This window comes from Macaca mulatta, chromosome X (genome assembly GCF_049350105.2).
Source record: "Macaca mulatta isolate MMU2019108-1 chromosome X, T2T-MMU8v2.0, whole genome shotgun sequence".
Lineage (NCBI taxonomy): Eukaryota > Metazoa > Chordata > Mammalia > Primates > Cercopithecidae > Macaca > Macaca mulatta.
The window spans coordinates 135,971,114-135,985,107 of NC_133426.1; the positions used below are offsets into that span (position 1 = coordinate 135,971,114).

The window sequence follows — 13,994 nt, forward strand, 5'->3', positions numbered from 1 at the left end:
CATCTTGAAAAAACATTAAAGGTGTCACATAATCCAAAAGCTCTCATTTTAGAGGTGAAAAAATTAAGGCCCTTCAAGACAGTCAACCCCACATAATCAGTAGCAAAGCCATAACTGAAATCAAACCCATTTCTATGTCTACTATCTTTGATACCTCTGGCGTGGAAAAGGAAGGGGCCACAAAGCACACTGGTATCAATCAGACAGGATCAAGAGTATCTCTAATAATCTCCCAACTCAATTAAATGCCTATTATAACCTACATCAAATTTTTATTATTAAAATATTACCTTCATAAAATGTTTACAGAAGACCAGGAAAATACAAAGACCCAACATATCTATCCTATGTTGTACCAAGATTCAAATCTGTCTATATATAATGATCTGGACTTCCTCTATTCATATCCACATCGATCTCTAAGTGCTGAACATGGTACATTTATTATTTATGCAATTAGTAATTATTGGTTTTCAAACTCTTTTGACCATGGGCCACAGCAAAATTACCTTTTGAATTGCAATCCAGCATAAACATATATGTTTGAGTGTGTGTACACAGAAAGAGGCAACTTAAGAGTTTCTCAAAGCAATATTTATCCTTATTATAGTATGAAACACTCTGCAATTTGCTATTCCATTCTCTCTCAATCTTGTAGAAAATTGTTGTCACCAAGTACTAAGCTGAATTCACAACCCACTAATGGGTAGCAACTCACAATTTGAAAAACACTAACTTTGAAGACTGGTTTTCAAGATTAAGAAATTTTTCAAAGCCAGGCACAGTGGTGCACACTTGTAGTCCCAGCAACTCAGGAACCCGAGGTGAGAGGATCGCTTGAGCCCAGGAGTTCAAGGCTGCAGTGAGCTATGATTGCGTCACTGCACTCCAGCCTGGGCGACAGAGCGAGACTCTGCCTCTGGAAAAAGAAACAAAGAAATTTTTCAAGCCACCAGAATCCCAGCCTCCCCAGGAAGCAGAGATAGGGCAGTCATAAAATAAATATACTGAGACATTATGAAAACACAAACCTAGATATGTATCTTTTGCTTTTAATCTTTAAGAAATAATTTCAGCAAAAGTTCAATACTTTAGAAATGCAAAGTTTATATGGAGTGGTATTACATTAGGTAACAGTGGTGACCAGAAAGAGTTCTAAGTGACTAATTTGCTTTGGGGAAATATTAGGCATAGGGAAGAATCTGGCCTGTAATTGCAAACTTATGAGCTCAATATTTCAATATTTAAATTATTTATGTTAAATTTAAATAAATTTAAGTAATTTTTCTTCAAGCAAAATGATGAGGATAAAATTATGTAATTCATTATGCTACCATTCTTTTGAGGATATCTTTAGATAACCTATCTAAATATGGAAAACAGAATACATCTCTAAACTGTGTTCTCTGGAGGCAAAATAAAGACAAAGTTTAATAATATGCTTTCTAAGCTGATTATTTTAGTATTTTTGCATAATTTATTAGTTTTAGATTAATTCTACAGTCCTAAAATGACTGGAGCCTACTAGATTGACAAATGGCTAATTTAAACACCCCCCCAAAAAATGCCCAGTTTCTAATATTACCTGATGACATATACAGACATGTATTTTTCTGTTCAAAGACCAAAACTGAAAGCTGTGTCTATGCATAAACACAAAACACGAGGCTCTCTGTACATATAGAAGAGGTTCCAGTTGTGTACATGCATATGTGTGTGTGTATACCAAGTCAAAAGGCAAAAACTTAAATATAAAATTTTAAGTCATGCAAATTTATATATTGTTGGCTTCAAAATAGCACAAATGAGAGTCACTGGTAAGATATACTGTCAATAAAATAAGATGCTTTTAATGAAAAGTCACTCAAAGTACAATTCAAAACGGCTTAGGTTAATTAACTAGTTAAAGCAAATGTAGACGAAGCATAATAATGGATTGTCTATTATTAGCAGGTGATATATCTACCTCATGGGAGTGTTGTGAGAATTAAATAGATGCAAAACACTTAAAACAGAGCCTAGCTTAGGGTACGTACAACTTAAGTCTTACTTAGTAGTAGTCAACTCAGATGTTTTCAACAGCAATAATATGTAACTAAACTCCAGAAATGTTGTTATTCTTGACTGTCTTTTTACACGTTTCTCACTTACTCTGGCATCCTTGTCTCCAACAAAACAAATGACACGGAGAGATGGGACCCATCGTTTAAATTCATTCATCCAGTTGTGTAAAGTAGACTTTGGAACTAAAACCATGTGAGGTCCAGGAATATTTCGGTAGTGTTTCAGGTAACCAAGCAAAGCAATTGTTTGTAAAGTTTTCCCAAGACCCTGCATTATCATCACAAGGAAAAAAATCCATGAACATTTTTTCTGTATGGAAACATCTTGTTAGCAACAACATAACAAAATATCTTTGTCCACTATCTCGCAAAGGCAATTATGTTTCTACCAATGAAAAGTAAAAATACCAAATACCTTTTTTAAAGAAGATAATCAAATCATTCCAATTCAGTATTGTACTTACCGTGAGCACAAACTGAAAACAGTAACTTGCAGTCAGAATGTTGCTCAACAAAGCAACTTTCTATTTAGAACATTTTTCCTCCTAAAGGAGCAAGCAATCTACTAGATAATTTTTCTACTTGTTCTGAAGTTAGGAATTTTCTGTGTGTTTGTTTTACAAAGACACGCTTCCTTTGCCAGCCTGCTTAGATACTGGTCTTTCTTTCTTATTGTTCCTAACATTATTACAGCCCAGACATTAAATATTCAGACTATGTGTCTCAAGGGGCTTGTGGCTCTGTACTTGCATCTCACACTCTTAAAAACCTTAGGAACCACAAAAGAACAGAATTTTTCAGCCAGAAAGAACCTTAGAGAGATCACCAATTCCAGAGGACTTTTTAAAAAATAACATATTCAATACCTATGAACAGATACCTAACCCATAAGAAAGGGAACTAAGCCTTTTTTGGCCTCTTAAAACTGCTTTTGGTTTTATCTCTGAGCAAGATATATACTTCTTTTTATAAATGTCTGCTTAAAGCTATTTTTTTTAGATTGTATCCTATCTGATATGTCACTTAATGAGACAACTTTTATGAATACTATACATGAAAACCTTAAAATGTTTATATTCCTTAACCAAGTAATTCTACTTCCAGGAATCCTATGGAAATAATCTGAGAGGTACAGAAAAACTAAATTACAAGATTCTTATAGTGGCATTATTTACACTATACATCAGGCAATCCAAATGAACAGCAATAAGAGAGAAGTTGAATAAAATTATGGTACCTCCCTAGGATTATTATGTAATAATTATGTTCAGAAAATGTCTTAATTACATGGAAAATATGTATGAATGTAAATAAATCAGAATGTCAAATTATACATACAATAAGATTTCAACTATACAAAATAAGTACAACCAGAAGAAAAAGACTAAAAAGAAATATGCCAAAATGTTAGCTGTGGTTACTTCTAAGTAGCACAAGTATAATTTAATTTTAGTGATTTATTTATTTTTTTCCAAATTTTCTATACTCCTTAAAGTGTCTATTTTTTAGGAATTAAAACATATCTAGTATTGGCTGGGTGCAAGTGGCTCACACCTGTAATCCCAGCACTTTGGGAGACCAAGGCGGGTGGATCACCTGAAGTCAGGAGTTTGAGACCAGCCTGACCAACATGGTGAAACCCCCATCTCTACTAAAAATACAAAATTAGCCAGGCGTGGTGGCGGGCGCCTGTAATCCCAGCTACCTGGGAGGCTGGGGCAGGAGAACCGCTTGAACCCGGGAGGCAGAGGCTGCAGTAAGCCAAGATCACGCCATTGCACTCCAGCCTGGGCAACAAGAGCAAAACTCCATCTCAAAAAATATATATACATATAAATATACATATCATATATACTTAAATATTATATCTAAGTATATATGATATGTATATTTATATATTATATATTATATAAATATGTTATGTATAATATATATTTATGCTGATACTAGATATATATTTTTTATATATTTTATATATCATATATTATATATATCTGGTAGCATAAATACATCACTAAAGACCAGATCCTTCATGTTTAGACAGGCTGCAGCCAAGAGCTGCTTGGGGCAAATAATCCTGGTCCTTCCATTGTCCAACTTACCAAGCTCCTCCCCCTCTGAACTGACAATAGTCTTCAAATCAGAATACCTAAATATAAGGAGCTACAGACCCTTGCTTTAAGGGATCCTCTGCCACACACCCAACAGTTGCTCAACCAGGGATGAGTACTTATGCAACTGACTACTAACTATACTAGACGCCATAGGGCACATATCATCATGTGGCTCTTCTGGATAATAGTGGTCACAAGTATGGTTTCAGAGTCACATAAATACGAATATTATTGAGTTATATGGATTTAGAACTTTCCCTGCCCTCTCTTAAATCCCATTTTATTAATTTGGTCTTCAAATACAAATATAGGCCTTCATATATTCCCCTTTTAGCTGATGAATTAGCATCTTACGTGCCTTACTTTTTCCTGTTCGGTTATTTTATTACACATTTATAACTCCTTCACTGATTTCCAAAGCCCCACCATGCACTGTACTGTATCAAGATTCAGCATTACTCTTTATTCGTTCCTTATTCCACCTATGCACTTTTTGATTGTTCACAAGTCAAAATATTGATATTCATTCACACATGCATATATTCAGTCAGTCATTTATGTATTGCTTGGTTTGTATACCCCGCCTTATTCCCAAAAGGATTTCAGGTAGCCTACAATCAAAACATGGAACATAAATTGATGGCAAAATAGAAATAAAGAGACGACAAGGAAAGTAAGAAAGACAAGTAGATAAAGAATAGGAAAAGACAGAAGGACACATGGGGCAGACCATTAAAGGTTACATAAAGTCAGGGTGGGGGTGGTTCACACCTGTAATCCCAGCACTTTGGGAGGCCGAGGCGGGTGGATCACGAGGTCAGGAGTTCAAGACCAGCCTGGCCAAAATGGTGAAACCCCATCTCTACTAAAAATACAAAAAAAGTTAGCCGGATGTGGTGGCAGGTGCCTGTAATCCCAGCTACTCAGGAGGCTGAGACAGAGAACTGCTTGAACCCGGGAGGTGGAGGCTGCAGTGAGCTGAGATCGTGCCACTGCACTCTAGTCTGGGTGACAGAGCAAGACTCCATCTCAAAAAAATTTTTTTTAAAAAGTTACATAAAGGCATCATTTGGGCATCCATCTTCACTCTGTGCTTCCTGGAAGCCAAACTGCAAACAAAAACAAAAGTACAGGGAAGGTTTTTGGACCACTTGAGGAAAGCAGAGTTTTATGGCCTGTGAAAGTCTGTGTTCTAGCGGTTACTTAACAAAACAATTCTAGCCAGGTGCTGTGGCTCACACCTGTAATCCTAACACTTTGGGAAGTCGAGGTGGGAGGACTGCTTGAGCCCAGGAGTTCAAAATCAGTCTGGTTGACATGGCGAGACCTGTCTCTACTAAAAATAAAAATAAAAATTAGCCCAGTGTGGTGGGCACGTGCCTGGAGTCGCAGCTTCTCAGGAGGCTGAGGCAGGAGGAGCGCTTGAACCCAGGAAGTCGAGGATGCAGTGAGCCGAGATTGCACCACTGCACTCAAGCCTGGACAACACAGAGAAACCCTCTCTCAAAAAAATAATAATAATTCTAAGGCTACAAAATACCTTTTACATGGTAACAACTTTAAAAAAGCCTCCAGGCATCGGGGAGCGGGGGCAGGTAAGCTCAGGTTTTTCAAATTTACATAAAAATCATTGATAACTGAGAATGTGGTTTTAGCTACCGATTCCTTACCATTTCATCAGCCAAAATGCCATTGACTCCATTTTCATATAAAGATATCAACCAATTCAGTCCTCGAATCTGATAATCTCTCAGTGGCCCCCCTTTCACATCTGGGGAAAAAATGCAAGGACGTTTCATACTTTCATTAATATACTCAAGTAAAATTTTTCTAAAACTAAATTGAAAAAGAACTCACCAATGTGATGAAGTACTTACATGAAGGTGATACCTCAAATCTAATACACACATTAGATGTTTTCCGACTCTCCGACAGTAGCTCTTCATCTTCTTCTTGCTCTGTGCGCCTGTGGCGGTAGCTGAAATTAAAAAAGGAAATCCCTTCATATTCGACCCAAATGCTAAGGTATCAATTAAATCAGTGTACATGGCTATTATCTTTTACAGAAAAAGAATGAGTTGTCCAAGGTATTGCTTAGAAATCGGTAGAACCAGCCTACATTTTTACTGATCAGCCTCTAGTGAGAAAAAAATATAGGTGTCTTCAAAACATAATTATAATGGCAATACCCTTATTTTTTGTCACATGAAGGTATACTGAACAATAAAGAGGGAAGGGGTGCATGAAGGGATCAGGGAGGACAGGAGGAAGAAAAGGCAGGAGAAAGGAAAGAAAATAGAGAGAGAGGTGCCAACATACTCTCCAGCAGAAATTAAGCTCTGCTTTTCATCTTTCTTTATTCGAGGACGTCCCAATTTCATGTTCAGTGGAGATGTTGGAGATTTCTGTGCTGAAGGCTGAATGAAATGTGCAAAAAGTTCTGTCTGCTTCAGTAAAAATTCAAATCTCTTTGCTCGGTCGGCTTTCTAATTTGCAAAACAAAAGAAAAGTAAGGACTTTGCTTTTCATTCCTTCAAAGTCATTTAACGAATACTTGCATTGCATTTACTTTGTACAACACTCTTAGCACTTTAAACATACTAATCCACTCAATTATCTTAAGAAACCTATGACGTAGTTACAGGTATCATCTCCACTGTAACTACATGCTACTGAAGCACAGAGAGGGTAAGTAATTTGCCCAACCTTGCACAGCTAATAAATAGCAGAATTTGAAAATGTATTTTCAAATAGTTTGAAGGGAAGAAAAATGATCTGACAGACAGTAAATTCCCCAGTAACAAATATCCTTCTTAAAGAGTCATAATCATAAAGCAAATCTCTTTCCAAAACATTATTTTATTAAATAAAATAGTAACAAAATTAAGCATCAAATATGTAACATATCCCAAATATTGAAATATAAATTAACTATTATATATATATACCATAAACTGAACTCTTAAGAATTTTCAAGTTGTATCCAGAAATAACTTAAATCTTAAAATACAGTATCATCTTGTCTCAAAATATTTTCAATGTCATGGTATAGTAATGTAACAAACAGTCCTCTCTTCACTCACAGGGATCTAGAAAACTGTATTTTATGCTAGTAGCATATAAACTTTCTCCCCAAAGTAAGCAGAATTTGGGAAAAATATATAAACACACACACATATATGTGAAATAGTTAATATATATTAACTATTAAAAGTTGATATGTATTCTAATTTCTCAATACATTGTAAAAGGTCAGGGAACATGTACCATATACAGGCAATAAAACTTTGTTTCACTAAAAAATCTTAAAAGATCAAAAGACATATACATCATTCTAGATAAAGGAAAAAATAGACTATTTATTTATTCAAAGTCGCTTTCCAACCACAGAGTAAAGAATAGTTGATTGCTAATGAAGGATGCATAATTAATAACCCAGAAAACTTACAGAAGAGTTCATTAACATAAATATAAGAGTTAGATAAATTCAGACCATGAGCTGGAAGGAGGCCAAAAACTTTCCATTTTATGTTATCCTCACTGGAATGTTATTTTTAGAGTTGTTAAAACATTGCCTACCTACATTAGATGTGGCCTTAAACATAAAGTCTTATAAAATAGCTATCAACAACCAAAAAATATATATTTCATCTCTACTTATTTTTATAATATTATAGCAAAAACAATCCCTCAGAGAAAAAAAAAATCCATTTCGACCACCTGTCAAATTGTTGAAAGATCCAAGGTTATAAGAGTTTAGTTAAAATTAAGGCTAAAATATGGATTTTAGTGACTAAAAATTAAATAATTAAATGTATTATAGCAAGCAATATGTAAGTATAACTAAGATTATGCTGCTTAAATATGTGATATTTTCATGCATTGGACAAATATTCTTCCCTTTAAAGTGTATTGACGTATTACATATTTCATTAATGTGTAGCATTTATTCATATGTCCAAAGAAGGAGAAAGAAAGAAAAATATGAAAATCTGGCTTTGTGACTGGATTTCTCTCAGGTCACAAAGCCAAAGTGGTATTACCACTGATTTTTTCACCTCATAAATAAATATTTCTAGCTTAAAGTATTTTATTATGGGACAGAGAGCACTGAACAAAAATGAGATGTGACTTCTAGTCCCAACTATGACATATAGCTTCCCTGATCCTTTAATTCCTCATCTGAAAATGAGGTTAATTTATTCAACATAAAATATTGTGACAGATTGTATATTAAATTACTTTCCAATTCTAAAATCGATGATTCTCTATGCATTACATATACATACGTATTTTTTCGTCTTTAACATCTCAACTATAAAAATTAACTACAGCATTCACTATCCTATCCAAGAGTACATTTACCATTTTCTCTTCATATTCCGGGTCCATTTCCTTTTCAGATTTAGGAGCTTTAGCAGCAAGTTTGAGTTGAAATGAAGAAACGTTTTTCTAGAATTTCAAAGAAAATAAATGTCATCAAATTGCAAAGCAAGGTTCTTAAATTGGTCAATGTTCTCATTAGAAGAAGGTGGAAAGCAATTACATAACTAAATATATAAATCAATGTGGGACATGCATGGACTGACGATGAGAGCATGTCACGAAGCAAGGCTTATGATTAATCCAGTTCTGTACACCTGAGGTCCAATAAAAACATCTGAAAAATTGTGAATGCCAGAGAAATATTAATTGGAATAAAACCCAAAAGGCGAAACATTGAGCTTTCTCATCCATTCTTTAATTTACAGTGTAAGAAAATGTGTAAACATTAAATAAGAGATTTTAAAATCTAGAAAAGGCTAATATCAACCACAAACCAAAGAATTCAAAGAAAGTAAATATTAATTCTCAGAAACACTCCTTCATGTCATGGAAATATGCCACACTTTCAGAAGAAAAACTGTGGTTTCTGTTCCTAAAACAATACTTTTTAAATTGTTTTCATAGCATTATAAGAATATTTAATTTTTTATGTAATGCAATGTGATCATATATACTTAATATAATAGTGCAGTTTTAAACTTTTGGCTTATGTTAATTTTCTCTAACTGGAAAGAAAACTAAACTATTTATATTGCATAAATATTTTGTAGAAGCAATTTATCAAGGCTATTTAAGTATTAATGTTTGATATTTCAAAATTGTAATTTAGCAAAAACTAACCTCAATCAATAACTTAATACAGAGATTACCTGGGGAAGGGGGTTATCTCATGCACCCTATCCTTTGGAAAGACAAGCCTGTACTGGTAAATATAAATACATATATAGAATAAGCCTCCTTCCCTATAAGAAATCAAGAAATAAAATAATAAAAACACAAATCTACCCATCAGAACCAAAGATGAGAGTATTTCATTTTTAACACAGACTTTGCGTAAGTGAAAACACAAATTTGTTCGTGAAAACCATCATGGCTTTTGTCAAACTATCTCTGAAAACTTAGGTCAAAAATCAACAGAATGTGACCTTAAACATAAGAAAGATATGGCCCCAATATGTCTTCTAATATTTACTAAAATTTCTATTTTGAGGAAATCCAAACTGAGATTATGGAATTTGACCTTGTCCAGACTCTTTCTTTGTAGCACTGATCAGATATCATTCAGTTACACTAACCCAAATAATAACCATCTTGATTTACAGCATCTGACATGTACACATCTATGTGGAACGTTTTGAAGGTAATCCTGGATGGATGAGAATAGAAAACTGCTGAAGAGCCCCTCAAACTCACACTTTCAGACTGCCATATATAATATAAATCATATTTATTTTCAAAGCAACAAGAAAAATTGGGTATCAAATCCATACCTTTATCATTCATTCCTTGAAAGGCTATATGAAGTGTAGTTTTCCAGTTTCAAAACAGTGAAAATAACTTCCTCATATACACAAGTGTATATAATAAAGTGGGAAGTACACTTACAGAAAATTAAAGCTTTAATCCTAGAAAAACATTTTACCCACTACTTTTTTGCTTACCTTGCGGTAGACTACCATCAAAATCTAATTATATGCTAATTAAAATTTCTAATCTTGAGCAGGGCTATTAAAAGCTGTGGGTAATTACTTAATTGGCAGTATCTTCCACAACAAATTTTAAAATACCTATCTTCTAAACCTTCTCATTTGTGTGTGTGTGTGTGTGTGTGCATTCTCAAAACTACATTTTTTCATACAAGAAAAGATGAAAGGTGACTAACAGACTCTAATGAATTCCTTTGGATTTTGTTATCTGAGTCTAGGTGCCATGAGAACGCAGCACAAGGTCAACAAAATGGCTTGTTTTAAAGACCATGACCTTTTTCTTGATGTTTTCATTACCAAAGATACCATCTCCAATTTCTACAGTGCTGGGTAATCCAACCGTCACTTAAACCAAGTAAGTTCGACAACCAGAAGGCAAGCAAAAATACCTTTGAGTAGGTAAATGTCACAGGTCAATTCACTAAATCTCATCTACTGTATTCATCATGAAAGTGCTCTCATTCAGAAACCTATTTTATTTTATTTGGTAGACAATTCCACCAAGTTTGAAAATCTGGCTTCCCATGTCACCGAGAATACAAGCAACAGTAAAAGACATGGGAAAGATGGCTAGAGGAAGGCACTCTACAAGAAGGCACAGCAGAAACCCAAGATGAAAATGTCTTCCGGCCGGGCGCGGTGGCTCACGCCTGTAATCCCAGCACTTTGGGAGGCCGAGGCGGGCGGATCACAAGGTCAGGAGATCGAGACCACGGTGAAACCCCGTCTCTACTAAAAATACAAAAAATTAGCCGGGCGCAGTTGTGGGCGCCTGTAGTCCCAGCTACTCGGGAGGCTGAGCCAGGAGAGTGGCGTAAACCCGGGAGGCGGAGCTTGCAGTGAGCCGAGCGAGACTCCGTCTCAAAAAAAAAAAAAAAAAAAAAGAAAATGTCTTCCACTGCAGTAGCATCCCTCATCCTTGGTGTGCACGTGTCATTACTTCCCTTTCTCCGCTTTATCACTGACACTTTTGTATTTTACAGTTGTTTTCAAACGAGTTTATGGTTTTGTTACACCTATATTCTTTATCATAAACTAACATATTATTTCTGGTGAAACTAGATGAGGTGTTTAAAAAGTGATAGCTAACAGTCTGGCAATTAAGGAAGAAGACAGAAAAATTTTATTTATTTATTTATTTATTTACTTACTTACTTATTTATTTGGAGACGGAGTCTCAGCCTGTCGCTCAGGTCGGAGTGCAGTGGTGTGATCTCGGCTCACTGCAACCTCAGCCTTCCCAGTTCAAGCGATTCTCCTGCCTCAACCTCCCAAGTAGCTGGGATTACAGGTGCCCGCCACCACGCTCATCTAATTTTTTTTTTTTTTTTGGTATTTTTAGTAGAGATGGGGCTTCACCATACTGGCCAGGCTGGTTTTGAACTCCTGACCTCAAGTGATCCACCTGCCTCGGCTTCCTAAAGTGCTAGGATTACAGGCGTGAGCCACCGCGCCCGGTCAGAAAAATTATTTTTAAAAATCAACACAATACTGGAAGAGTCTGGTAGGTGATTACTTAATTGAGACGGAACAACCTGCAGGATTTTCAGGTGCCTTTGTGTCACTGTTTGAGTACACTAACTGATGACCATGAAGAAGAGGTTAATCTGCACTTTTAGTACACAATTTAAAGTGTCAAGGTAGTATGTAATATATTTCAATTGTTAAGGAAAAATTAAAAATAAAAATGATGCAGCGGCTAAACTTCAGCTATCCAGGAAGTTCCTGACATACAGCACCTCATTCCCCTATCCTGAGTGGACAAATGAAGTACTGGTAGGGCTATTTCTGATGAGGCAACAGAGTTGACAAATATGTAGGCATCAACTCAGTGTTTATATTATACAGTTTTTTTTATTGGTCCCTTGTTTTTACACAATTCAAAATTTTATAAAAAATTTTATGCAAAATTCAAAAATGTATACAACCTGGAAATTCGACAACCTTTCCTGCCATACAAAAGGCAGTTTGGCACTCACATTTGACCAGTCTACGGAATAAAAAGCACAGAGACATTTCCGAATTTCCCAACATTTGATTTATATTGATGCTTGGTATTACGCCCACTTTTAATCAACAATATTGTCTTACTAATCCAAGTACCGCGTAGATCTTACAATGTGTATGTTTTCTACGGTTTTCATTTAGCACTACAATTGTCCTTCTGTTTAGTCAACCTTGTATCAGTAAAATATATGTCACATAAGCAACTGCTAAATTTAAAATTACTCTTCTCATTTAAGGCGAAAGGTGTTAATGTTCCTCAAAAGCTTTTCATTTGGTCGTATAGTATCATATAATGATTCAGACAAAGCCACTTGAGATCTCTAAAGCAAAATTACCCACCTTTTTAAAATTGCGATATGACTACTCGTAAATGGGAAAAAAAAATCCACCTATAAACGATTAGTTGTGCAATTTTATCATACATCAAAAATGCTTATGCCCCATCCTATTTTTATGTCAATTTTTCAATGTTCTATAGTTTTATTGGCATGTCTCGGGCCACACGAAATGTGCCTTATGGAGATAATACATATTTTCTGGATTGGCTTTAGTATGTGTCAGAGCGGTTCCCTTACGTTAGAAGCAGCTCATCTTGGCGACGCTGAGTTTTTTAAAAATTAAAGGAAAAAAAAAAAAAAAAAAAAAAAAACCTGTGTGTGTCCAGGAGCCAGCAGCGCCCACTAGGAGAGGGAGGCGGAAGCCTGGAAAGCTTGGGGCCGGATTGAGGGACCATTGGGGTGGCCCTGGAGTGAAACCCTATACCGTCGGGGGCGGGGCAGAAGAGGGTGAGGGTGCAGATGTTGGAAATTTTCCTAAGCCAGCGTCCACGGTTCCTCAGTTTGGGGGGGTGGGGGGGTACGACGCAGAGAGCTCCTTTCCTCGGGGTGACACCCCCACCTCGGCAGGCGGGGTTCAAACGAACAAGGGATGGTTTTTTTTCCTGCCATCCAAAAGACTGACATTGCCAATGAAAGAAAGAAATGTCTTCCCTGTCACCCTCCACCCAGCAACCACCAGCAGCACCTTGAAATTCGAATTACAAAAAAAAAAAAAAAAAAGCCCCAGCAAAACCCCTTTAGCGCGAGTGTGGGATTGAAGGGCCCAGATTTCCCAGGCAGAGGCCGACGGGAAAGGGGGGGAGAGGGAGCGAGCGAGAGGAGAGGGAGAGGCGGAGGCTTTTTCCTGCACAGCCCCATCCCCCACCCCGTTACCCGAGTTCCGGGAAGGTGGAGGGGGTCGAGGGTTGTCGAGGGGCTCCCGAGCCCCCAGGCCCCGGGAGAGCGGGCACCCCTCCACCCCGCGCCGCTCCCGCCCGCGCCCAGCCCCGCCCCCGTCCTCCAGGCGGCGAGAAGGAAAGGGGGAGGGGAGCGAACGCCAGGCGGTTCCGCCGCCGACCCCCGCACCCGCCGCCCCCAGCCCCGCAAAGCTCCGCGGGTACCTGTCGGCGCCGAAAGGTTAGGCTTTGGGCCCCTCAGAGGGGCCAGGCACAGGATTTGTCCACCACACACACACACACCCCCTTCCTATTTACCTCCTTCTTCTTCTCGCCCTTCTCCGTGGCCGCGGTGGCTTCGGTGGCCGCGGCGGCCGCTCCCTCCTCCTGAGAGGTGGACGGCCCCGGTTGCTCGTCCTCTATGACCACGATAGTGGCGGTCGCATCCGCGGCTGCCACGGTGGCTGCCACTGCGGCGGTGTCCTGCTCCATGCCGTGGGAGCGGGAACGAGGAGGGGGACGAGACAGGGTACGAGGGCTGCTGGGCGGCGGCAGTGCCTGCACT

The 13,994-nt window shown here is 37.6% G+C and overlaps 1 protein-coding gene and 1 non-coding gene across 9 annotated transcripts in view; one reads left to right on the forward strand and one right to left on the reverse strand.

Annotated features, from left to right (window-relative positions):
- The window catches only part of SMARCA1 (SWI/SNF related, matrix associated, actin dependent regulator of chromatin, subfamily a, member 1), a 76,762-nt gene extending 62,768 nt beyond the window's left edge, over positions 1-13,994 (reverse strand). For all 8 annotated transcript variants that reach the window (XM_015128164.2, XM_077989579.1, XM_077989578.1 and 5 more), the window contains exons 1-6: positions 13,748-13,994; positions 8,543-8,629; positions 6,497-6,663; positions 6,055-6,155; positions 5,848-5,948; positions 2,152-2,331 (exon numbers count right to left, since the gene is read on the reverse strand). In XM_015128164.2, the coding sequence (XP_014983650.1) occupies positions 2,152-2,331; positions 5,848-5,948; positions 6,055-6,155; positions 6,497-6,663; positions 8,543-8,629; positions 13,748-13,921 (810 nt within the window). In that variant the 5' untranslated portion in view covers positions 13,922-13,994. The remainder of the gene's footprint in view (positions 1-2,151; positions 2,332-5,847; positions 5,949-6,054; positions 6,156-6,496; positions 6,664-8,542; positions 8,630-13,747) is intronic.
- On the forward strand, positions 8,758-8,829 carry LOC114675251 (small nucleolar RNA SNORD112). Its single transcript, XR_003726336.1, has one exon. It is a non-coding gene; the product is annotated as a small nucleolar RNA SNORD112 (small nucleolar RNA).